The sequence below is a fragment of the Pagrus pagrus genome (assembly GCF_965226575.1).
Source record: "Pagrus pagrus genome assembly, chromosome: 3".
Taxonomy (NCBI): Eukaryota; Metazoa; Chordata; class Actinopteri; order Spariformes; family Sparidae; genus Pagrus; species Pagrus pagrus.
This window is the reverse complement of record NC_140187.1, coordinates 26,539,190-26,563,658: the sequence shown is the minus strand read 5'-3', so window position 1 is coordinate 26,563,658 and position 24,469 is coordinate 26,539,190. Positions and strand designations below refer to the sequence as shown.

At 42.9% G+C, this 24,469-nt stretch overlaps 2 protein-coding genes across 3 annotated transcripts; one reads left to right on the top strand and one right to left on the bottom strand.

The window, feature by feature from the left end:
- Nucleotides 1-16,188: 16,188 nt before the first annotated feature.
- Nucleotides 16,189-20,217, bottom strand: tada3l (transcriptional adaptor 3-like). 2 transcript variants are annotated; one of them, XM_084349603.1, is made up of 9 exons: nt 20,038-20,217; nt 19,426-19,673; nt 19,089-19,330; nt 18,839-18,944; nt 18,578-18,713; nt 18,349-18,452; nt 18,124-18,230; nt 16,856-17,047; nt 16,189-16,735 (listed from the first exon to the last, which is right to left on the bottom strand). In XM_084349603.1, exons 2-9 carry the CDS (start codon nt 19,633-19,635, stop codon nt 16,543-16,545), a joined length of 1,290 nt encoding a protein of 429 aa, XP_084205729.1. In that variant the 5' UTR covers nt 19,636-19,673; nt 20,038-20,217; the 3' UTR covers nt 16,189-16,542. The 2 variants fall into 2 exon arrangements, with proteins under 2 accessions (XP_084205729.1, XP_084205730.1); XM_084349604.1 differs by lacking the exon at nt 20,038-20,217 and adding an exon at nt 19,823-20,027.
- A 329-nt stretch (nt 20,218-20,546) lies between these two features.
- Nucleotides 20,547-23,577, top strand: LOC311255270 (actin-related protein 2/3 complex subunit 4). The gene is made up of 6 exons (XM_084349605.1): nt 20,547-20,684; nt 21,362-21,480; nt 21,891-22,002; nt 22,119-22,214; nt 22,783-22,953; nt 23,045-23,577. The coding sequence occupies exons 1-6, from the start codon at nt 20,682-20,684 to the stop codon at nt 23,048-23,050; spliced, it is 507 nt and encodes a 168-aa protein (XP_084205731.1). The 5' UTR covers nt 20,547-20,681; the 3' UTR covers nt 23,051-23,577.
- The last annotated feature ends 892 nt before the right edge of the window (nt 23,578-24,469 follow it).

Sequence of the window (24,469 nt, the reverse complement as noted above, 5' to 3'; positions counted from 1 at the left end):
ACACCCTGTGGGGTTAAAGGGTTCAGTTATGTGTGTGAGCTTGTTATCAGGGCTGTGTGTGCTGTTAAATCCTGTACAGGGAGGGGGGGAGGGGGGTCAGGAGGCCCAGACTTTTATCAAGCTACAACACCACCACCTGCCAGGGGTGGTGGGTGTTCCCTCAGGCTGACGCATTTGTTCTTATTGGCTCTGGCTGAGAGTTTTGTGTAAGAAGAAAAAAAATGGTGGTGTTTGTCAGAAAGCGGTTTGAAGCCCCGTTACCCCGAGCTGCAAAGTAACACTTTTTTTCTCCCTGTCAAACAAGCTCGGCCAGTTTCCCAGCAGCGTCTCTACATGTTTATGCTTACATCAGCTATTTTAGAAGATGTGTCACTTCTAAACCCCACTTAGGCCCGGAGAACAAAACGCAAGCAAGGTTGTTTGGAAACAAAAACACATCCATTATGTTTTTGTCCTCACCCAGGGTGTAATTTATCCTCTCTGTAATGATTTACAATATGGCCTTGAGTTCAATGGATGTTTTTTGTGGCGCTTTGTTTTGATTGAAATTCATTCAGACCTTATTTACTACGTTTAATTACATGGACACACTGCCCTTTTACATGCCGTTTCACTGAGTTTCAGCTCACATAGCAGCTTTTCTCTCAAATACAGTATGTCCCAAGTTTGTTAAAGAGGTGCTCCAGCAATTTAGAATTATACTTCCATTGAGTTTGGGACAACAATAGACCGATAAAAGTAAGACTAACAGTCAGTCATACTGGTGACTCTGTCAAGTTTGTATAATGGAGCTAGATATCGGACCCAAAGATGGAGACTATTCAGTGAGAAATGCTAGCCTCATGCGTGTGCTAAAAAGGTTTCTAGCTTCTATGTTTGCTTTCTGGTTATGCAGCCCACTGATTATGTGATGTAGTGTTCTCCTGTTGCGCCTGGATAGCTTGGAGGTTGGAAGTTGAACATTTCAACTAGGAATTCCTGCCTCCAGTCCTGGAAGGCAGCAGTGCCTTGAGCTAAATGCTAACAAGGTACAATTTGTTCGTCGTCTTAGTTTAGCGTGTTAGCATGCTAACATATGCTAATGACCACTGAATACAAATCACTGCTGAGGCTAACGGGGGCTCCATTACATTATGTTAACAACCGATGAGTCTTCATGGCATAGGCAACTCAAAATGGGAAGGTAAGTCACAATTTGGAAATGTACAATACTACTACATTTCCCATAATGCAACTTGGTAGGATCTTTTGAAAGCTCCTCCAGACATCATTCAACTGTTCTCACAGGATGACTGAGTGTAATAAGAAAGTTTCATGTGTGAAATTGGTGGAGTATCCCTTTACATATTCATGTTGTTCAGTGATAACAGCAGGCTGTGTTTGTGTTCAGGAGCTGTGTCTTGGAACAAGGCAGGATTTCACAGCAAAGCATGAGTAGAAAAAAACAAAGCTTGACTGAAGCCATGCCAGCATGCTAGTGTATGCTGCAGAAGATGACAGCACAAAGGACAAGTTGCAGTTTTTATGGCTGAATCGTGTCACCGATGTTTAAACACACTTGGGTTGAGCAGAATTGATGTCTTTGCTGTTGCTATGTTTACTGGTTGTTGGTGTAGCGAGGCAGCTCTGGTCCCCCTCTCGTCACTGTTTATCTCTCACTATCTCACCTCCCTGGGTTCTGTTTGTGATCTCACTCACACATTTATTTACTCAACTTTTTCTGCTTGTCATTTGTGTTTTTCTTCCGTGCTCACGGTCCTGTTTCTCCTCACATGCCAGTTTCTCTCTCCCTCTCCTCTTCCAGGTCTCCCCCCTCTATCTTCTCCTGCTCGTGTTCTCCTTGTGAATCACACCAGAGGAGAGAGGAGCAGAAACAGAGCCGTGTGTCAGCTTGATGAACGAGGTCATACAGGCCCCGCAGACCTTGTTATGCTGAGTCACTATAAGGCCTCCCTCTCTCTCACTCTGCCTCTCGTTCACATGCACATACAAAGTGTGTTCGGTCAAATCTCACTCTCCGCACACTTCTCACTCCATCGTGCAACTCTGACGTCAAGGAATTCCTCAGAACTGTCACAAAAACAGTCGCTCCTTATCAGACTCGACTTTAATCGCATACTGGCAAAGACCACTCTTGTTTACATGGTCTCAGAGTCATGTGGGACAACTTTGAGTTATTTAAAAAATCTACTCTAGTTACATCATCTAATTTCTGGTCTGAAATGAGAGCCAAATAAGTACACAAACTTGAGGAACAGCAAAGAGAGAACAAGATTCTTCTTAAAGGGTAACTCCACCAATTTTACACTTTAAAGTGTGTTTACAGGTGGTACTTGTAGTAAAGCTGCCACTCCATATGTGAAAATAGTACTGTAAAGCCTTTTGTGACTTCAGAGGAAGCTGCATGTAACCTGCTAAATAGCCTCCAGAGATGTCACTAAGTGGCTAAGTTGCATTGTGGGTAATGTAGGCGTCAGGTGTTACAAAGGAAGAACAATGCGTGGAATAAAACATGTGATACTTGTTCCATAACTGAGTAAAGAAGCTGTTCTTGGGAAAATTAGGTTTGAGGCTAGAAAGGTGGCAGGGTCCGTCAAATATAAACAAAGTAATACAGTGTGAAACTGTGTTGTCCTTCAAGGTCAGTTTCTTCTGTCATGGAAACAGAGAGTTTGTTTATTTAGTTTGTTTAGGCTGAAAAAAAGTCAGTCAATAATCTTTCTCTTTCTCTTCTGATTAAGATGTCCTCCCCAAAACTACATAGTGCACCTTTAAGTAGCCTACTCTAGTAGCCTAACTTGCTGATATTAGCTATAAAGTCAGGCATTGCAATCATTAACAGTTAACAATGTCATTAACATTCATTGACCGATGACCAATCATTTGGTCAGACATTATGTGTTACACATCATTTTAAAAGCACGCTAAGAAGGTCAATAGTGGTTTGCAGCTAGTTTACACATTCTGTAGCATACATGCATAAATAATAAATAGCCTACTGTGCTATACTAAACAACGTTTGGTATCATTTCTAGGCTTCCTTGACAAAACTGCACTAATAAATAAAGCTTTGGACCTCAATTTTGTTTTGGCTTGCTGCTTTGCCCTATAGAGTACGCATTTGTAACAGCATGATTAATTATATCTAAACAAAGCAGGGTAGTGCCATTTTATTTATAAGCTTTATAAATTTTATATGATAGTTATGAGCACATAGGGAGCCACTCTTATTTAATCTCCCTTGGAGGTTAATGTTTTATAGAGAATCATAAATAGCACTTTTATGAGCTCCTTATTTTGTAATGGGCTCTGATGATGCATTAACATTATTTCACGCAAATGATTCCGTATTAAATGGCCCCTGAAACCGGGCTTCTTACACCTGACGGACCCTGTCTCCAGATCCTCCTGCGTCACAGTTCAGTCCCACATGGTCCTCTCTGGGCCTGGGTAGTGTTGGTGCTGCGGTGTCAGATAGGCCTAAGATACAGGCTATATTTACTCAGGCTCCAAGAAATGGCCAGACCCCAGAAACCCATCACAGACTGTTTCCCGTGGCCTTTTCTCGCACTAATAATCCATTCAGATAACACAGTCTGGTCTGGAGAGAGTCAGGTTTGATTAAGATGTAGAGACAGTCAGCAGGAGACTGAAAGAGAAAAGTAAAAGTCCTGTTAGACAGAGTGATGTGGAGGGTGGCATAATAATCCAAATTGGTTTAAGGGAGACAATACCTGCTGCATATACAGTATATAAATTACACCCCAAACTAACGAGAAGTGTGTCAGTAAGAGGAACTGTAGCTCCGAACAACAGTAAATGATAGACTCGCTTCTACACCTGCAGTGCTGTGCTGTTATTAGCCAGATTCCCAACCTGTGATGGCACAAGGAATGGCGCTATGGAAGGTATTGTTTACCTTGACAGCATGTTAGAGGATTAAGATTTACCCAAATTACAATCAGCCTAGGAGGAGGGAGGAATGTTGGAATGAAAGATAAGCTCCAAACAGACACCACTGTGATGAGCAATGAGGAAATAAGAATCAAAAGCAGTTTAACTGAGAGCAAACTGCCAATAACCTCCAACAAGCTGAGCAACCTCATCGTTCAAAGAAACAAAGAGGAATTCAGCCGGTTCAGCTAGAAAGACTGGTCACGGTCTTAAACCAATACGCTTTCTACCTAAACATGCCCCTTTGTTCTGTAAGATTGTTGCTTTGACAGAAAGTGTACCATGGACTAGTCATGGATGCAGGCTGTTGACTGAAAAAAACATTGTGGCAAAGAATCATGTCCAAACTCTTTAAAGAAAACTGTAAAAAAAAAAAAAAAAGGTTCATTTATTATCATTTAACAACACCAGGGGTGTTAGTATCCTTTGGGCTCTGTGCAGACATCTCACTTCACCAATATCACTGATGCTCGTCGATGGGTACCAATGATCTGTGCCGTATTAATCACCCGCTGCAACTGCCAATCCCTACTCTCTGGGGTCTGCTTGTGAGGAAGTTCAGTATCCAATTACAGAGTTTTGTACTTAAGCCCAGAGTGTTCAGTTATCCAGTCAGTCCACAAACAGCATTCTGATGTAGCTGTTGTTATTTTAAAGCTGTGTGAAGACTGAGTGGAGGACAGTGGATATGGCATCCGCATATACACGCTAATTTACAAGAGACCAAAACCCCTGAGTGTACTGAATTGAGCAAGGATGCATGTTTATGACTTATGAATGTTTTTATTTGTCAATAGATGTGCTACTTCTTCTTTCAAAAGTTACACAGTGTCCCTTTAACTGAGAGAGATTTGCTGGCCATCAAAAGAATGCAATTACACTTGCATCACTTCTTTCTCATCACATACTCCCTTATAAGGCAGCAATGCACTAATGCATCTTATATTCACTGGAATCAGGAAATGATGTTACTGCTACAACTGAAAAAATATCCATTAATGTTCAGTCATCCATTCAAACCATTATTTAAGCCTCGAAAGCTCTGACCTACATTTATAATACCTGGACATTCTGAGGAGCGAGGAGCTTAAATCAATAAAAATGTTACTGGAAAGTGAACAGCCAGGACTGTGGAGTCTTAGCGAGATAAAGATTGAGATATTTCTGGATCAGTGAGTTTTTCAGTGCTCTGGCAGAAACAAGTGTTGCTTATCCAGCAGCAGGCCTGTATCCTATCAGCTGCTCCGATGGCCTCTGATGTCACTCTCACACCTCCCGCTCCTTCTGGCACTTCTGCTGGCGCTGGTGATAATGAGATGTGCCAGAGGAGATAGCCGTCTACAGGACTGATACTTGTGGCAAAGTTTATCAAAGTTAATGGGAGTGAAGAGGGTTTAATTAGTTGGTGAGACAGAAAAAGACAGACAGGACAACAGCTGGAACAGGTTGCACTCTGAGTGGAGTGGAGTGATTAAGTGTATCTGGATGAACGGGGCATCTGTGGGTGTGTGGGTTGTAGTTTATGTATCAGTCTGGATGTGTGTGTGTGTGCTTGTTTATGAATGCATAAATGTGTCTCCCATTAGCACAGCAGTAGTTGTCCCCTACTCTGTAACGTGATCTGAGTTCGTCTCACTCAAGCAGAGCCTGGGTAGCTCCATCAGAGCTGCGCTGTAATCACAAGCCCCAACACCCCCCACACTCTTTTCAACAGCAGCCTCCATCCCACCCCCACGACCCCCAAGTGGAGCAGAGGCGCCACAGACGCTTTCAGCCTCACATCCTCCCCTCACGTCCACTTCACACCACGCCACACCAGTCTGGCAGTGTCGGCAGGCACACACAGGAAGGATTTCTTCCCCGACAAATGCAGAGCAAGCTTTGCGGAGAGAGTTTGTACCTCTGCGAAAGAGCAGCTAATGTAGCATGGGTAACACCCTGCACGGGGTGAGACAGAGCAGTGCATGGAGTGCAAAAAGACAAGTAGAAATGAAGTGCTAAACTCAGGGGTGAGGCGAGGTCAAAGTTTATAATATCGCACAATATGCCTCAACCTTTGGCCACAATATTTTGGACACTTCCTTGCTGTGTGTGTTCGTCATATGTTGAGCCCAGAGGGAGGTTTGTTGGTTCTGTGCCACATTTCCTTATCTCTGGCCAACATGCTTGTACAAACGAGGGCCTCCACCTCGACCTCAAACCCAGCCAGCCACTGTTGGGGGGCAGAAAAGAGGAGGAAGGGAGAAAATGAGAGAGGGGAGGGGGGGTGAGGAGGGGGGGTGAGGTTAACTACAACAGGATCAGCAAAGAGAGAAGGAGAGGCCCAGCGCCTGACAACAACTGACAGCTGAGCTTCCTCTCTCAGCGGGTCTCTCACGACCACAAACTGACACAGTCAAACACACACACACATGCACACACATGCGTGCGCACACACACACACACAGATCGATCCACTTCAGCTTCACACATCGCGACTGAGTGGTCATGCACGAATTATACCCATTTTCCCTCTCATGCAGAGTTTGACATTGACTCTGTCAGACTGTGCTGTGGAGCTGTCTGTGTGGAAGAGGAGCTCTTATGTAACAAGTGCTGATGTTCAGTGTGTGAGTCTGTATGTGTGTGTGTGATGTTGTTCTGGTTGTTCCGTGCTCGCCTTGCTCGGTGAAACCACTTTGTTTGTGTGCACGTTCGATGTGTGCGCGGCCACAAGTGCCTCAGTATGTGTGGCCACAAACACACACACTGCAGGGGGACAGTAAGCAACAGGTGTAAAACAGGATTATAAAACACACACTGAACCTTTTTTCCTCCTGTTTGACTTCTGAACTTTTGCTGTCACCGCTGGCAGAAGACAGCAGCTGTGAAAATGACCTCTTGTTTGCTTCACACAGAGCGTAGCAAGCATTATATCTGTGTCTCTGTGTGGGTAAGTGCACTACAAGTGACCTGCTCTTTTTGAAACACATCTATCTGTGGTTCTGCGTCAACCAGCACATGACCTGTATGTACTGTACCTTGTTATTCAATGGTGGAGAACAGCTGCCGAAGTCACAGACCACAGAGCAGGCGTCACTGATAACTGCATTTCAGACAGACAGCAACAGTGCATAGGATATGGTGGTAAATCATATTAGTCACACACATTAGTTAATTTGTCATGAGGGAAGGTCCAGAGTGAAGAGGTCACCTTTATGTTGCTGACTGCTGTCTGATTATTCACAACTGAGAGAGAGTATTTTTTTCTTTCTAACAGCAGAGAGCTTCAAATCTATTTCAGGGAGAACAAAGAAGCTGTCAAAGTTGTTTCATTCAGCTGCAGAGACGTGATGGTACTGTGGAAAGAGAATCATTAGGGAAGCTTAGCGGTCAATAAAGACATTTTCAAAGAGTTAGACTTTTTGTCATGTCCGTACTGGAAATATAAGGCTACGGAGAGCACCGGTTAAGTCTCATTATCCAACGATAACAAAACCTCTGAAGCTCATTCATTAACATGTTGTATTTTGTTTGTTTAATCATTGCAGCAGCTTAATTTCGGGAAGACCAGAAATGACTCCCATTATTCAAACTTGTGTTCACGCTGTGCTGGAACCACATCACTGAGACTGACCAGTCACGTTTTTATAATGTCATAGTTTAACGCACATGGGAGAAGTTATCCTCTCAAACACATGTTTGGTGATGTGAAAGGGTCTATTTCAACCCAAACCATGTTTTCCTTAACCTCTCCAGGTATTTTTGTTCTCTTAACCTAAGTGTTTTAGTTCCCTAAACTTAACCAAACAGAGACAGAAAACTGAAGAGAAAAGGAAAATAATAAGTTAACATATGATACATTATGTTCCAAACAGGACACCATCCACAGTCTCCTGAGTAAGAGACCTATTCTTAACCCACTCAGCTACAACAGCTTGCTCCAGAAATGGTAAACTGAAATGATGGTCCTGGGACAACATTAACTAGAATGGCACTCGGCAGACTCACTCATAGATACCAGCTACCTAAATACACCTGATTTTTTTCATCAAGATCAAAAATTCCTGGATCCATCCCTTTATCTGGATCAACACCCAGAGGTATTGGCGTCTGTTCTGCGACAAGACCCAGCCTCAATGTGAGTGTCGTGGAAACCCGTTCAGCAGTTTTTGTTTAATCCTGCTCACAAACCAACCAACCAACAAACAAATTAACCTTGGTGAAAACATAACCTCCACGGTGGAGGTAATTATGGTGTTCTGGAAGCAACATCAACACGGCCATATCAGATGGACCTGCAGGCAGCAATAACCCCCTGAACAACTACAGCATGCTGTTTGTACACTTTGTTTTTTGTATGGAATAAACCGAAAATGTTAATTAATGAGCTTTGGAGGCTCCTTGCTGCTTAGGCAGTTAAAACCGCGGCATCACTAGATTGAATCCATCTGTAGGTTCTTTGTTGCATGACATTCCCCCATCCTCTAATGACGCCATATAAATGCACAAAACATATATATTTTTACAAGTGAGCTCAACAAATGTGCTTTACCCTCGTTTCCAGTCTTTATGCTAAGCTAGGCTAATCAGCTGCTAGTTGCAGTTTCATATTCGCTGTGTAGGCATGAGAGTAGTATTAATCTCCTCTCCTCTCTCTTCCTCTCAGACAGAGCCAAGTTTAGAAGACAGCTCTCTCTTCAGACAAACATAATGACTATAAGTGAGACAGGATTATAAAAGTCATACAGCCAAAAAAGGGGCGTTTTTGGACGGGAATCTTATGTAAATGTACAATCCATCCCTCCAGATATTTTTGGCCATAAATTCATCTCTATCTTTTTTCCTAATCTCCTCCACCTCCCCCATCACTCGTGTCTCCCATCATTTCTTTTGGAGTTTCCTTGAACCTCTCCTATTTTAGTATGTTCCATTAAACATGATTTGCCCTCTCGTGTAAAGAAGAAAGTCGCTAAGCTCCCTGTCCTCTCTCTCCTTCTCTCTCATAAAACAATGTAGTCCTGTGTGTTTGTGTGCACGAGTGTGTGTGTGTGTGTGTGTGTGTGTGTGTGTGTGTGTGTGTGTGTGTGTGTGTGTGTGTGTGTGTGCGCGCGCGTGTGTGTGTGTGTGTGTGTGTTTCCATGCACCAACAGTTATGTTCCCGATCCTGGAGGGAGTGATCAGCTCTCGGTACAGCGAGGAAGACGGTCCACCCGGATTCACCAGCAGCTCTTTATAAGGACAAGGGAAAAAAGGGCCTTGCTGCCTCTATATTTAGATGGACTTTATTGGGCCTCTTGTCTTCGTTTTTTTCTCTCCCCCTCCTCCTGTGCTGCCGCTGTTAGAAATCTCTCACCAAAGCCATGTGGGCGGCAGGCCCTCCTCTCCATCGCAGCGAGAGGAGAGTGAGCCTGATAATGATCTGGGTGATAATAACAGAGCAGAGGAAACGAAAGAGAGATGGGGAGAGGATGGAGGGAGGATGACAGAGAAGTGGTGGGTGGTGAGAGAAGTGTTTTTCATTGTGTCTCCTTCGCTCCTCAATGACTATTATCCACAGTGACGGTGATGTCCTCTCGTTGCCCCATCGTCCAACCATTCAGACGAAGTCCCGGGAAACGCTGTATGTTATCCATCCATCCGGTCCCATGGGGAGGAGACTGGTGGCCCCTGATATCCCACAACCACCAGAGGCTGAGGTGGCGACACTGTTGCATTGGACGTGTTTGGAAATATGTGTATGCATATCCATTAATAGTCCTCTTATAGGTCCCCCTCAACATACCGCTGCTATCTGGTCTTATCTCCAAAGAGAAGGATATTTCTTAAGAGCCTTGACCTCTACTGTCCAAATTTACTGCCAATGACAAACAGCTCTCCAACATGGTGCACTCTTATCCACCTCCCTCCCTCTTTCTTATCTTGCCCGGCGATTCTAACAAAGCATAGTCAAACACTGATGGCACCGAGCCAGCCCGCAGGAGACTCTGCTACTGAGGCAGAGGTGAAAAAGAGAGAAGAAAAAAAATGTTTGGGATGGAGGCTGGTTGTGGACTTGGCATGACTTGAGCCTTTAAAAAAAGACTGTAGAGAGTGATAAAACCTTCGGCAAACATGGGCTGAGATCTGCCCCCTGAGCAATAACGACTCATTATAGGGTGTTGTAGGCCTTGGGTGTAACAGCAATCGAACCGCAAGCTTATCTCCAGGCCTGATCTCGCCAGATGTTATCAGATTGGCATCAATTTCAATTACCATGAATCCATGAACATAGTCACTTGTGAATATTCCAGACCAGTACCCAGAACTGTTAATTCTTAAGAAGTACTTTTCAAGGAGCTAAAAGCCTGTTGTTGTCTGCGTTTCCACCTCGGTCTAAAGGCCTGCGAACATTTAGTAAATGAGTCTGTTTTTGACACATTATCTTGTGTGTGTGTGTGTGTGTGCGTGACGATTCAACAGCCGTCCGGTCCATCTGTCGCATGCCTTCCTCTATAGCTCCATGTTGATGTGTCAAAGCACAACAATCAAAAACAAAAGTAATTTGCAGCTGCAGATTTTTAAAAATGGCTGCTGAAATTAAATGCTGCGACTACTCAACCAATCAGAAATGCTCAGTGCTGCAAGCCCCACCCCCAAAGTTCTTGAAGGCTAGTCTTGGAAAGTACTGCCTCCTGAGCAGGGACTTTTTGGGGGTTAAAATAAAGTCTAACTTAGACCCTGGTCCCTGCAGTGGAAGGTCACTGAGTAACTACAAAGGTTCTTAGTCCCCTGGGAAAGTGCCTGCAGTTGAAACAACTTAATGGGGCACTAAGTAGTTTTGAAGAAGAAATTTAAACTCAGAATTTTTATATTTACAATATTAATGAGGGTAATAATACAAACTCAGAAATATCTATCTTTTCCATAATTGAATAAACAAGCTGTTCTCAGAGGGAAAATAAGGTCTAGGGTATAAACAAAGAAAAACAGTTTGAAACTGTGTTGTCAGTTTGTTTATTTAGTTTGTTTAGGCATTAAAAAACAGTCAGTGAAGATCTTTCTCTTCTGAATAAAATTTCTTCCAACATACTCCATAGTGCACCTTAAAAGGAGCTCAAACACCAAACTGAAAGAAAAGAACAAGATGCGAAAAAGGCCGACTGTTGAACTTGAACACACCGCAAAGTCTACATGAGACAGCCAACAAGCTTGTACGTTCTGAGCCTGCCTCAAAGGAAATACCTCTCTGCTGATATACAAATCATTGTTATGATTAAACAGCATTCTTGATACCACTCTCACTAATAAAGCCACTTCTAATTAAGATTACATCTGATGAAACGTAGCAAAAGGCACTGGCAAAGACGAAGAAGAGCAAAATAAGGAGAAACAGCAATAAATGAGTGAAATCAAGAACACCACAGCGACAGACTCAAGGGACTTTCCCTTTATTTTTCCGTTTCTCTTTTCATGTACTGATCAAGAGCTATTGCACCTTACAGCCATGCTCACAATGACAACTTTTCTAGTTAGGAGCTTTAATTTCCACCACGGTCATCATCTTAGTAACCATACTGGTATGCTAACATTAGCTAATAAGCACTAAATACAAAGTACAGCTGAGTTCATGTGAATGTCATTAGGTTTGTATTGTCCTTAGTATCAGATAACGTTTTGACCTGATGATGGTATCAAACTCATAAGGGATGCATCATGAGTGGGACACGAACGTCTACAAAACTAGTTTCAGTCCATCTTATAGTTGTTACACTATTTCCCTTAAAACACAAAAGTCAACCTCATGGTGGCAATGGCGGTCAAGTCAGGCGTCCATCCTCTGGGGACCATGACTCTCATGGTTAGACAAGCTGACCGACTAACCCCCATTGCCATCCACACAGCCATAAAGCATGCCTCATAATGCCCTCACAACATACAGTCTACACTTGTCTGACTGAGGGTTGTTGCCTCTAATACTGTAAGTGAATGGCTTGTCTGTGGCTGATTGTGCTTATCTTGTACAAAATACCCTGGAGGAATGACAGGCTGAAAAGGGGGCCCCAGAATCTTTATCTACCTCACCGATGAGCGGAGCCCAGGCAGGTGGGGCTGAATGAGGCACAGCGATTTGCATATGAGCCGCCAAATTCAGGAGACACACAAGAAAAACATCAACTGCCATGCAAATGAGAGGCAAATGAGATTCAAACCAAGGTAGAGGAGGGGTCAGAAAGGGGAGAGCACAGGAGTGTTTTTGTGTATGCAACACTTGCGTACAGTGTCATCCATGCAGCTGCTGGTGCCGGGGCTAAAAGGCCTGTCAAGTTTTACCACAACAGCAACAGCAGCCTTCTGGGGCAGGACAAACTATGACATCAGGATGGTGAAGACAATAGCTCTCTGTGCGGGAGTAGAGCCGAGGCGTGGCCAGGCTGGACAGAGGGTCTTGTCAGTGGACCAGCCGTCCTCAGCAGCTGTCTCAACCTCTGTCTGTGTCTCCGTCACACATGCAATTTCAATTCAGCATGAAAGCTTACATAGCATTAGGACAAAGGATCGACAGATTTATGTTAAATCCCTTTACCCCTATGTGTGTGTGTGTCTGTAGTGTGTGTGTGTGTGTGTGTGTGTGTCTGTGTGTAGCGTGCGTGTCAGCCTCTCTCTGTCCATGCTCAGTGCCAGCTCAGGAACGCAGGGACGGAGGTGGAGTAGGAGGAGAGCCCCGGAGAAAGAAACATAGTTCGTACGAACTGGTCAAACAAAGAACCAATGGACAGAGAGGCCTCCACTGACAGGAGATTAGGAGTGATAGAAGCATAGATGAGTGTGTGTGTGTGTGTGTGTGTGTGTGTGTGTGTGTGTGTGTGTGTGTGTGTGTGTGTGTGTGTCATCCTGCCCACATGATAGCACAGTATTTACACACTAATTGTCTTCTCGTAATTGCCTGAGGAGACATAGAGAAAGATTCCAGACATGAAGCCGCTGCAGGTCTTGTGCCAGAATACTCAAGTTATTTACCCTCCAGTGGAGAGCCCTCTCCTTAAACAGCCGTAAAGGTTTACAGGCCATGACAGAGAGGAGCGAAGAAGCTCACCACGGAGCTGAATTTCACATGGAGGGAGGAGATGGAGCTACATGACCAAGAGGAGCCGCGGCTGAAGTTAGAGCCTCATGCTGAAGATCCGTCAGGGACACACCACCTGGGCTGTCAAAAGGAGTCTGGCCTTTAAAAAAACAGCTCAATACGTGACGTGCAAACAACGGACGGGCATCATTGAGCGTGTATGAGCCAGTGTATAAACAGAACCCACCTGCCCTTCAGTTTAGGTCTAATGACAACAAATGCAACAAAGGCAGTGTGCGGTACGCCCAGCCTCGAGGGGCCGCCACAACCATCTATTCAGCCTCTCATTCACCTGTGAGGAGGATTCAATAGGTCTGCATGTTATTAAAAGCTTTCATATACACAGGCTGATGGCATTATGAATTTGCGTAGAGGACACCGGCCTAAACTGAGGGGGTTTCACACAATGACTGGGCCATTGTTGGAGCCTCCAGTCTGGCTTTTATTTTGAACCAGGCTGCCTTTTTTTCTTAAAAGATGGTTCAGCTGTATTGTTGAGGATCTTGTCCGCTTCCATTCAGGTTCTCACCATTACAGCACATTATGTATATTCTCATACACATCTGGAAATGTTAAGAATCAGAACAGGTTTGTTGCAAAGTAGGTTTTTACATACAAGGATCAGTAAACATAGTAAGAAAAAGCAAGAAAAAACAAACATGCAAGAAGAATCTTAAATATAAAATTGAAATTTACAGTAAAACACATGTAAAATGTGTCTGAGCTGAGCAGTACAGTTCTATGGTGAGTTGTAGTGTAGATACAATACATTTCTATATTAAAAGGACCACCAAAAATTAAACCAAAAATCTCAAATACATACCTGTCGTGCTATTTATCCATCTAGGTCCGGACTGGCCAAAGTGGAGTTTGATTTGGTCTGCCAGATGTTTCTAGCGAAAGAAAATAAGAAATAATTAAAAAAATTATAAAATGAATCACTGTTTATGCTGTTTTACTTTTCTCAAATGGTTATTTGCATAGGACATGTATGCCAAAGAACTGGTTCCACACCACAGCATTTATAGCCTGAGGTCATTTCCAGTGCCTGTGTCTAGATGGGCCTTTAAAATACATAAACCTCAACAACAAATACACAGAGGACAGTACAAACACAAACACAAGAAATACATTCAATAAAATGCAGACAGCACAATAAAAAACACAAACACTATAAACTTTTACAAAATTATCCTGGTAAAACATGTTTGTTCACACCCTTCTGAAGTCATAAACACAAGAGAGGAAGCCATTTTAAAAATTGATGACCAGACTTTTTTTTTCTCACTTGCCTCTCAGGTCTTCCATATAGTTCCATCTTAACACACTTTCAGCCCGTGGTCCATTATTAAGTTTTACTTTTGGCCATCCGAGGGAAAAGTTTTGGGTGGCACTGATCTACATTGCTTTGGTGTGAGTTGCCGAGAGATGTCTGCCTTCTTTCCAATATAATGGAACTAGATGGCACTCAGCTCGTGGTGCTCAACGTTTGGAAAACTCAACAGCAATGTCTCTTTCCAGAAATCACAACCCAGTAACTCAAGATAATCCACAGACCTTGTTTTGAGCAGATTCATGTACAAACTATTTTCTTTATAAACTAAATCTGCCGACTGAAGCCAGACATCTTTACAGTTGATATCTCCAACTTGGGCAACTCTCACCAAAACAATCTAGATGGATAAATCTTACCTACAGGTAAGAAGGAAAATATGCATTTTTGATTTTGAAGCGAACTGTCCCTTTAAAAATGTGTATTTTCAATAAACATCTGTTTGACAGCAACAAACCTGGTACACTTCAGTTTGTAATGCCAGAGGCTTGTGATTTTGAAAGTCTTGTGATAGAGATTTCTCGAGCACAGGGAGATGATGATGATGTTGATGATGGAAAACTATAAAAAAAAAATGCTGGAATATGGAGAGATTTGGATCTACAGGCAGTAGTTTGGTGGCCACATGTCCCCTCACCTCTCAGTACGTTTTGAATTTATTGTGTGAAAGCAGCAGTGTGTTGATTGTAACCATGTGACAGTTTGTAAAAGAAGAAGTGTGTATGACTGTTCTGGACTGAGTGACCCTCACACACAGCTGCACACTGTGAGAAACAAAGTCTCCTGCTCCATCCTGGGATCAATATCAGTGAGGATGTCTTCAACGCCACACTGACACACACTGTGTTTGGCTAATGACAACCACTGGCCATTTGCTATGTAAATTCAGTGGCACCAGATGGTCAAAAGATGATGACTGCCATCTTGTGGTGGCTCAGTAAAGAGGAAGAGTGTGGTGGGATGGGACACTTCTCAAAATGATCTCTCAGAGGGGGGGATGAGCCAGAACACAAAGGATATTAATTTTCAAACACTGATGGTAGAAAGACATGTTGTTGTGTGATATTTCACATGTTTGACACATTAGATTGTGTGACTTCATAAGTAAAAACACTTCAGACAACAAAAGCAGTTGTCAAAATGTTACGCAACCAACATAAAATACACATACACAGATGAGGAGCACTGTGTAAAGCTTAAGGCAGCTGCCTTCGGGTGCTCCTCCAGATGCTCCGTCCTATTGTTGTAAAAATATTATTGTAATAATAATAATAATAATAGGCATCATACTAATGGAAATTATTTAACAATGGAGAAAGCTGAACCTCTGGGTTAACTTACCACAGGCATTTGGCTCAGTTTCCCCCATTGCCACTGATTTGGGGAAAATAGTCTCATAAATATTTAATAAGATTTGAGTGCTTGATTATAAATCAGCATTTTCTGCAGATGGTTTTAACTGTAGATAAGTATGCACAGAGATTAGAAGTTGTTGAGTTGTAAGAAAAGCTACATTTGTTTCTTATGGTGCAGAAAAAAATTAAACACTGAAAAATGAGGTTGAACATGTTAGTGTGTCTAGCATTCTGTAATGGTCCTGCCACTACCTCACTAACAGCAGGCCTAGATCCCTCAGTTTTACAGGTCTGTAACGTAAACACAGCAACACAAGAAATATTAATCAACTGAATGGGCAGCAGCAGCAGTGTGTGTTCAGATGTTCTGTTTCTGATGCTGCTAACCAGACCGGCACTGAAGAAAAGACTGTTACTCTCCTCTCAGTTGTGTTCTTCATACATAGAAAAAATATTGAGTCTTTAAGTCATTCTGATTTATTCAAACATTCATGTGTACTGTTTTCATAACATTACAATAGTAAACAAAATATAAATCAACGTAAAAATTCAACTGACATGAAAAAAGTTAAACAAAAAGGAGGAAAAGTCTTTGATGCCTACTAAATGTTACTGATCAAACGAGCTCTCTGCTGTACATGACGTGAAAACTACTACACAAATGTCCATAGTGAAATCACACACACCTGCAGTACACTGTATCATACACCATCATGGATACAGCTGTTCACCGACTGTGTAACAGCTGTCACAGCTGCTCTAATCTGTGTCAATCTTCATTCTGGTTAAAAACCAGACTCGAGCTGTGTCTTCCTCTATCCATCCAGCAGCTTGAGGATGCTTTCCCTCTCCTTCAGTGCTTTCCAGGCCTGGTCTTTCTCCTTCTTGGTCGGAGTGCGTTTCTTCTGCCTGGCTGCCATGATTCGTCGAAATCCCTCCATCACCTCATTGTCAGACACCCTGACTCTCTGCCTCAGCTCCTGCTTGCGCATCTCCTCTTTCGCCAACCTGTGAGGCAGCGGCACATAAAAAGTTAATGTCAACAGCTGATCATGGATCAGACTTGTATGACTGTGTAGTAAAGTTTATATCATGGTAAATATAATCATAGTGGCTCTGTATCCTCACCGGAGCAGCTCCTGCTTACGGGCTCTGTTGTGAGCACTGAGGGCTTTGAGCTCGGCTTGTCTCTTCTGCAGCTCTGCCAGAACCTCGTCCTCAGAGTCTCCTCCTGGCCCGGGTCGCTCCTCAGAGTCCAGCAGCCCCTGAGCCACCAGCTCTTCTTTGATCCGAGCCTCCAGAGAACGTGTGTGAGGAACACTGGAGGGGGAAAAGAAAGAAATTAAGTATGTGACAGAGTATAACGTACCAATCTCCAACCAGTCTCACAACTAATATACCACACTGTGCGGTGTGTGAGTGCAACTGGTGTGATGGTTGCCAAGGTGCCAAGTTATCTGATTTGGAGAACTGATCTTTGTGCCTTTCACTGATATCTAGACATAGACAGAGGCTTGACTGTTGCTTTTCATTAGAGCGATGCGTCACCACGGCCGCCATATTGGTACAGGGAAGCCGCGACTCCTAAAACATGTAAGTCTATGGAAGCAGGAGGTCCATCCATTATTTAAATCATCATGACTGGCTGATTATTCATACAACTTAAATGCCAGACACATATACAGGATACTTCGTTAAATCAAAAAGCACTCCATCTGATCTAGAAAATAACAAATATATTTCTATAATGTAATATTTAAGATTAACTTTCCCTAAGCAATTAGTTTCTTCATATATTCTGTTCTCTAAGTGCCTGTAAAATGACTGTCATGATGTGATTTTATTTATAACTTTGGAAACAAATGCGCACCTTCTGTATAAAATATAGTGTTTCAGCAGGGTTATGCAGAGTTGCACTGTAATAGTTACATATTCTGATAAACAAATCTTACAGTTTTGTGCAAATTCATTGAAAAAGTTTGATGATGATTGATAAATATAATTTTCAGCATCCTACAGATGAATTACTTTAATAAAATATTCATCTTAAATTAGCTAAATATAGCATCAGGACGGTCACTTAACTGTATTTAAGCTTAAATGAAGGATTAATTATTATGATATCAAATTTGACAAGTTCTTAACAGCAAAATATTGTAAAAACAACTTCTCAATTGTGAAATATTTTTCCCTGTTGTTTGCTTTTGGTATTTATTTTGTTAGATTATCCAAAAGCAGCACAAAAGTCTGGCATTTTCTACTATTTGAACAGGACAGAGCCAAAGAGCAAGATGGCTGCACCACAGATGCACCACACACGCCTGAATGTGGCATCTTTGTATTTATCTTCAGGTGCATCTGATATCTTGTATGTTTGTTAAGTGTTGCACAAATACCTATAAGCTTTTCCTTGGCTGCGGGGAGAAGTCCCAGCACCATCATTGGCATCCTTCCCTGAAATGTCGGGTATAGGAGAATCCTCCATGGGGGATATGATGTTCTCCTGGAGGAAAACAGAACAAAATCTGGCAAATTATGGTCATGTTTCAGTGTTAAACACTAGTTAAAGTTTTTTATTAGCGTGCGTGCTTGACAAACCATTAAGTCTACAACACACTGACCTCTACAAGGGCCTGGAGCAGACGCTGTGTGAGAGGACCGAAGGGACATCCGTCTTCTGGAGATTCATGTTGGGACTCTGACTTTTTCAACAGGGAGTCCACATCTAAATATTTGAACATGAAGATGAGGATTAAGGTGAATACATGCTCATGCAGTAACTGTCGTCTGGCATGTTCATACCAAGAGCAAACCAGCCCGTGGATCAATTGAGGTGCAGTCTTCCCTCACCTTTAGCATCCAGCTCAGACAGCGGCCCCCCCATGAGGTTCTTTTTCTTGTCGTTGGCTCGAGCTCCTTCCCTCTGCTCCTCTAGCAGATCCTCCTGAGCCCAACGCTGAGAGTAGTGTTTCCCCAGAGCTGGAGTCTACAGTTAACACAGACAGAATCAAAGAGTAACACATTTAAAAATGATACATTTCACTTAACACAATGAAAAGAACCAGAATTTTGGCCATTCTTTGATTGAATTTAGGTATTTTCCTGTCATACTTTGAAATACTCCGCTTCATCCTCCGGGGGTTTTAGAAGCTCCTCTAGCAACCGGATCTCTTCATTTGTGATGTCAGCACAATATGGCTCGACTGATGCCCAAAATCTGAAATTTTAAAAAGCCAACATTTTAAATACAAAGATACCTTGCCAGAACAAAACTCATTTACCTCAGTTCATACACAAATAAGTTGAATAGAGCCTTATTTAACAGAGAGGTGAGATGTAACAAAGAGCTGATGGTGCTGACCTGTTGGGTGCATCGTTTTTAGGAGTGCGGGGAATGTCTTGTGGATCGTCTGTAAATTCATACTCTTGGACTTTAGGCTGCATATTTTTGATTTTGGGCCTGCCAGGACCTGGGCCGTGACTGCCTTTGCCATCCAACTTCTGCTTCTTTGGTTTGTGGCGAGAAGAGGCAGCAGGATCTGGGTCTTTCCCCATCTTCAGGAAGCGCTTATCCCCCTTCTTGTCCTGCCAGTCTGTGAGGATCTGAAAGGCAGCACACACAGGGAGTTACAAATAGTAACCAACAAGGGATGAGATGATGAGATGTAAACAGTGGCAGCTTCCCAGCTTCCTCCCACCTGTCTCTGCTCCTCCAGGGCTCGGAGGCGGCGGCTGGCCGATGAGAGGAGCGTCTCCAGCTCCAGTTGGAGGGTGTCCAGCTCCTCGATGCCGATGCCATCGTCCTCTGAGCGGCCGAGCACAGCAGTGTAGCGGGGACACACCTTCACATGCTCGACCGGCTTGAAGTCGTAGTATTTCAGAGGGGGACAGTCCTTTAACTCACTCATGATGCTGTGAGGCAGAGACCTGGCAGAGTCTGAATGAGCTGAGACATGAAGATGGACAGCGTGGATAACAAAAGGAGATGAGACTCACACACAGTGTCCAGCTGTTGTTCTTTGTCTTGTCTGTGTGTCTCTATGTTTACATGCGTTAACCACACGCACACACACACGAGAGCACGCACGCACGCACCCAAATACACGTACACGCAGGTCTGCTTCGGACAACGCGAGCTCGCTGGGCCCGAGCGGTACAAATGATTCCTAAACAATAATAATGGGCCGCTACGATTTCACATTCTTGCACATGTATATTTTACAAGAAGGACCTTTAAGATTAAAAGAGCTGGATGGTAGAAACTTGAAGCAGAGATGTATTTTTGAATGTTTAAGAGCAGCGATATTTACCGTCAGTGAATGGAATCCATGATGGAAACAACCATCGTGCTTACAGGGGGAGGGGGGAGAAATACATTTACATGCAATTATGACCTATTTTCGAAAAAATAACGAATTTTAAGACAAAAAACAAACCATACAACTTAAACACATAGGCCGAGGGTATATTTCCAAATCTCACTATGTATCAAAAATAACCCCGAGGAGTTGTGCATATATCAACCTACTGCTGGAATGGTATCATCGGACCAAACCATATTGTGTCAGGGTGTGTAAAAATTCGGTTACCGCTAGACCCGTAACTCAGCTAGTTAACTGGGTCATACACAGGTTATAACGCTGTCATTTAACCGCTTTTATTCAAAACGGGTCTAAAAAGATCAAAAGTACACCTGGTCCAACCGCCACAGAGCGAAATGTCTCCTGTTCACAGAGCGGAGTGGACGCATCGAAGGGTGCGCTCGATTTAGAGCACCCGTACTCCACCTGGGCGGTGTAGCACGCGCAAACAACAGCATTTCTGCTGTGCGGAGACACCCGCCTCTTCAAACGAAGTGAAAACTAGCGCACCCTATCTGTACCCGACTATGTAGGATTTACGGAAGAGCAGTCCCAGGCGTGGCTGAGGAACTTCCGTCTTCTACAGCGCAAAAATGGTGAGTGTCTGTCACTAAATGTGTCTTTATATTTTATTATTTAGCCGTTTACCGCCGCTTACTAAGGCTACATTCGAGGCGAGATTAGCTAGCTAGCTCCGTGTATCTCGTAGACGTTGTTTCAGGTCGGCTGCAGTGAAATGAGAGGACGGGCATCATCCTTGATACGATCTGCAAAAACTAAAGTGACTGAGCTGAGCTGTCTTTTCCTCTCGGCCCCTTTTCCTCTCGATACTAGCTCTCTGTCTGAAGACGGTGGACGAGCTTTTTATATTCCGGGTAAAGTAGAGTGATGTAGATGGATATGAATAATTTGGATGACCAAGAGCTGCAATCTCGGTCACCTGAAAGCATCCTTTAATGCATAACATAAATAACTTGTATCAGGTAGATCCTGATTGCCTCCATGTTTTTCTTTTTAAAATGACTGTTCGTAGTTCTTTCTTCATAATTTAAAGGTGGTAAACTGTAAGTGGTTTGTGATTGATCAGTAGCCACTGCATCCCTGCATACAGCTCACTTTGGTTCCTGATTAAACATGACCTCAGACACCGGTTGAGTCACCCTCACTACAGTGGAAGGGTTCAGTTTGACCATGTATCCTGATCTAAACACAAATGCATCATCCAACAAGATCCTCTGACCCAGACATTGATCTCATTCAATCTCTCCCCTAGACAGCGACTCTGCGCCCCTACTTAAACGCTGTGAGGGCCACCCTGCAGGCGGCCCTCTGTCTGGAGAACTTCTCCTCTCAGGTGGTGGAGCGTCACAACAAGCCAGAGGTGGAGGTCAGGTATGTTTAACTGCATGTGTGTGGAGTCGGCAGTCTCACTTGTTATCCCCCTGCTTTGCTGCCTCCTGTTTCTCCAGCCCTCAAGCCCTCTGCGGATCATCCAGCTGTCACACAAGTGTGGACTTGTGCAAACTTGCACAAGAAAATGTAGGAGGGAAAAAAAATTACACAAGCACAGGCAAGGCTGTAACATTAGCCAGCGGGTACTTGCTGCAGCCTATTGCAGGTGTCTTTTCAATACAATGTGTAGATTGAGAGTTTTTCAAGAAGTCACTTTAACTTCTAAGGTTCAGTGCAGAGCTGCACAGGGTCCCGAGCACAATGACTTCGAGTGTCTAATAAAAATGATAGTTTAAACCGAGCAGGCCTTTTTTAAAATTTGTAATGGATGCATTGTGCTGCGATTACAGGAGCAGTAAGGAGCTGCTACTCCAGCCTGTGGTGATCAGCCGTAATGACAAGGAGAAGGTTCTCATTGAGGGATCCATCAACTCTGTCAGAGTCAGCATCGCTGTCAAACAGGTGATTGAAACACAGCTAAACTTAGACTGTTTTTGGTTATGAGCTATTCACATTTCTTAATATTCTTACGTCTAAATGCATTAAACTGACGCATTAAAAACGCTGTTTGTCTGCAGGCTGATGAGATTGAGAAGATCCTTTGCCACAAGTTCATGCGCTTCATGATGATGAGGGCAGAGAACTTCTTCATTCTGAGGAGGAAACCAGTAGAGGTAAGAGTGGTGGAGGAGTCATCTGGGTTGTATATAGTAGAAAAAAGTAAAGTGAGTGAGAAAAGAGGAATCGGCATACAGTGACTGTGTGACGTGAAGAATCAAAATGAAAAATGAGGAACAGTGTGAACTTTTAATATGGAAATGTCAAAGGTGCTTCATGGTTAGATTTACAAAATATATAATACATATTTCCATGAAATCTTAAGCTGCAACTAACAATTATTTTCATGTTACTGAATGTGTTTCATCTATAATATGGTGAAAAGATGTCAACCAGTGTTTCCTAAAGTTCAAGATGACTTCCACAACTCTGAATACTGAATACTGAAGCTAGCATCAAAGAATGTTGAATGTTTTTCTGAAAAAATACTCAGATTAATCGTTATCAAAATAGTTAGCAATTTTCTAATTTCCCTATTTTTATAGTTGAGAACTAACTGATTAATTGTTGCAGCTCTACTGAATGTTACTGAAAGTGATACTTTTGTCATTTTTTTTGCTGGTATCGAATTTACTTTCTCATTTCCTTGTTCTCTTGTCTCCTCTCACCGTACTGTGATTTCAGGGATATGATATTAGCTTCTTGATCACCAACTTCCACACGGAGCAGATGTACAAACACAAGCTGGTGGACTTTGTCATCCACTTCATGGAGGAGATCGACAAGGAGATCAGCGAGATGAAACTGTCTGTTAATGCCAGGGCCCGTATTGTCGCCGAGGAATTCCTCAAGAACGTAAGAAACACTTTCTCTGCTTTTGCCTGAAAATGAATATTGACATCTTATACATTTCTGTACTTAATCATTTGACTTGTCCTGTCCACAGTTCTGATAACAGTGTTGTCCACGGTCCCACACAAGCTGGGAAAACGCTGCAAGGGCCAATCAGCACAAGAGTGGAGAACTAAAGGAGTTAACAGCCAATCAGCGAGGACACGAGAGGAACATGACCAATCTGGCGATGACACCCTTTGCGCCCATCTCGAGTATTTCCCTGTACTCATGAATATCACTGACTGTATATAATGAAATATTTACCAGTTTCATTTTCAGCCACTTAGAACAAATCCCCAAACAAAGGCGGGTCCTTAAAGTATTAATCAAGTTGATATACATGAATACAGGGGCAGTGAGAACGTGTTGCTGCAAATCAAACGGCCAGGTTTTTATATTTTGTGTATGTGAGTCTGTATGTTCTGTCACTGTTGTTTCAAATTTGTCTCCAAACTTTTTCTGTTTATGGAAAGCAGTCTGTGTGGCGTTTAATTGCAGACGTGGAGCAAGAGCTGTCTGTAAAGAAACCACCAAAGCCCATGTATGAAAATAATGAGAGAAGATAATAAAACTCTGTTGTTTATACCTTTGCTGTTCCTGCTGATGTCTGTCATTCACAGTGAGCATGTTGCGCTGCCTCTGTGTCTATAAATGGATTTGTTCTGCTGCGGAGGAAGTTGTTTTAAGTCAGCACTTTGGCCACGCTATACACACTTACTGTGTTATTTCAGCTGTGAGGAAGAGGAAGTAATACCGTCATGCTGCAGACGGTGTGTGAACCATTTTTGTTGAACAGTTAAAACTAAGATGAAATGCTTTAGTTTCAAACCTTCTAAGCAAGACTTATACTGCTGCTGTTGCCTTGCTCAAGTGCACTGACGTAATAACAATTGAACAAGGATTTTTATTTGACCCACTGTGGGAATTCAAAGGAGGAGCTTTATGGCCTGATTTTGAATCGTAATTGCAGCGAGCTAGACAGATAGTAGATAAAGTTATCTGCTGGACACTCCCTGCTGCTTCACCCTTCTCTCATTTTGAGTGGCAGACAGATCTGGCCTCTGTGGTCTCCATCCAACTCCAATCAGCTGGCGAAGCCTTCTGATTGCACCAGTCCAACTGACGCATTATTATTATTATACCAGTACATCTCACCGGCAACCTCCACATTACAGAATTGAAATAATGAGGCCATTACTCAAAGGGCGTAACCCAAATCTCCTGAGGCCCCGCGACCTATTACTGATTTGAAAAGATGTTATTTACACCTTTGTTGTGTGGTCAAGTCAGTGCATTCAATGGCATCCATTTTGATATTTGATTATTTATATATTGTTTGTTTTTATGTGAGAATTCCAAAACATCACTGACTCTAAGCGTCATAAACATGAATATTTGCTGGTTTATTGAGTGAATAACTGAGTTGTAGACAGTTGTTGATCACCATTTTTTAACTGTTTTCTAACATTTACAGACT

Excerpts from the sequence above, each read along its gene's own strand:
- tada3l (XM_084349603.1), bottom strand. The coding sequence starts at position 19,635 with ATGAGTGAGTTAAAGGACTGTCCCCCTCTGAAATACTACGACTTCAAG. Across the intron at positions 19,331-19,425 it reads CCCTGGAGGAGCAGAGACAG|ATCCTCACAGACTGGCAGGA; the intron begins GTGGGAGGAAGC and ends GCTGCCTTTCAG. Across the intron at positions 16,736-16,855 it reads CGTAAGCAGGAGCTGCTCCG|GTTGGCGAAAGAGGAGATGC; the intron begins GTGAGGATACAG and ends GCTGCCTCACAG.
- LOC311255270 (XM_084349605.1), top strand. Across the intron at positions 21,481-21,890 it reads AAGCCAGAGGTGGAGGTCAG|GAGCAGTAAGGAGCTGCTAC; the intron begins GTATGTTTAACT and ends CTGCGATTACAG. Across the intron at positions 22,215-22,782 it reads TGAGGAGGAAACCAGTAGAG|GGATATGATATTAGCTTCTT; the intron begins GTAAGAGTGGTG and ends CTGTGATTTCAG.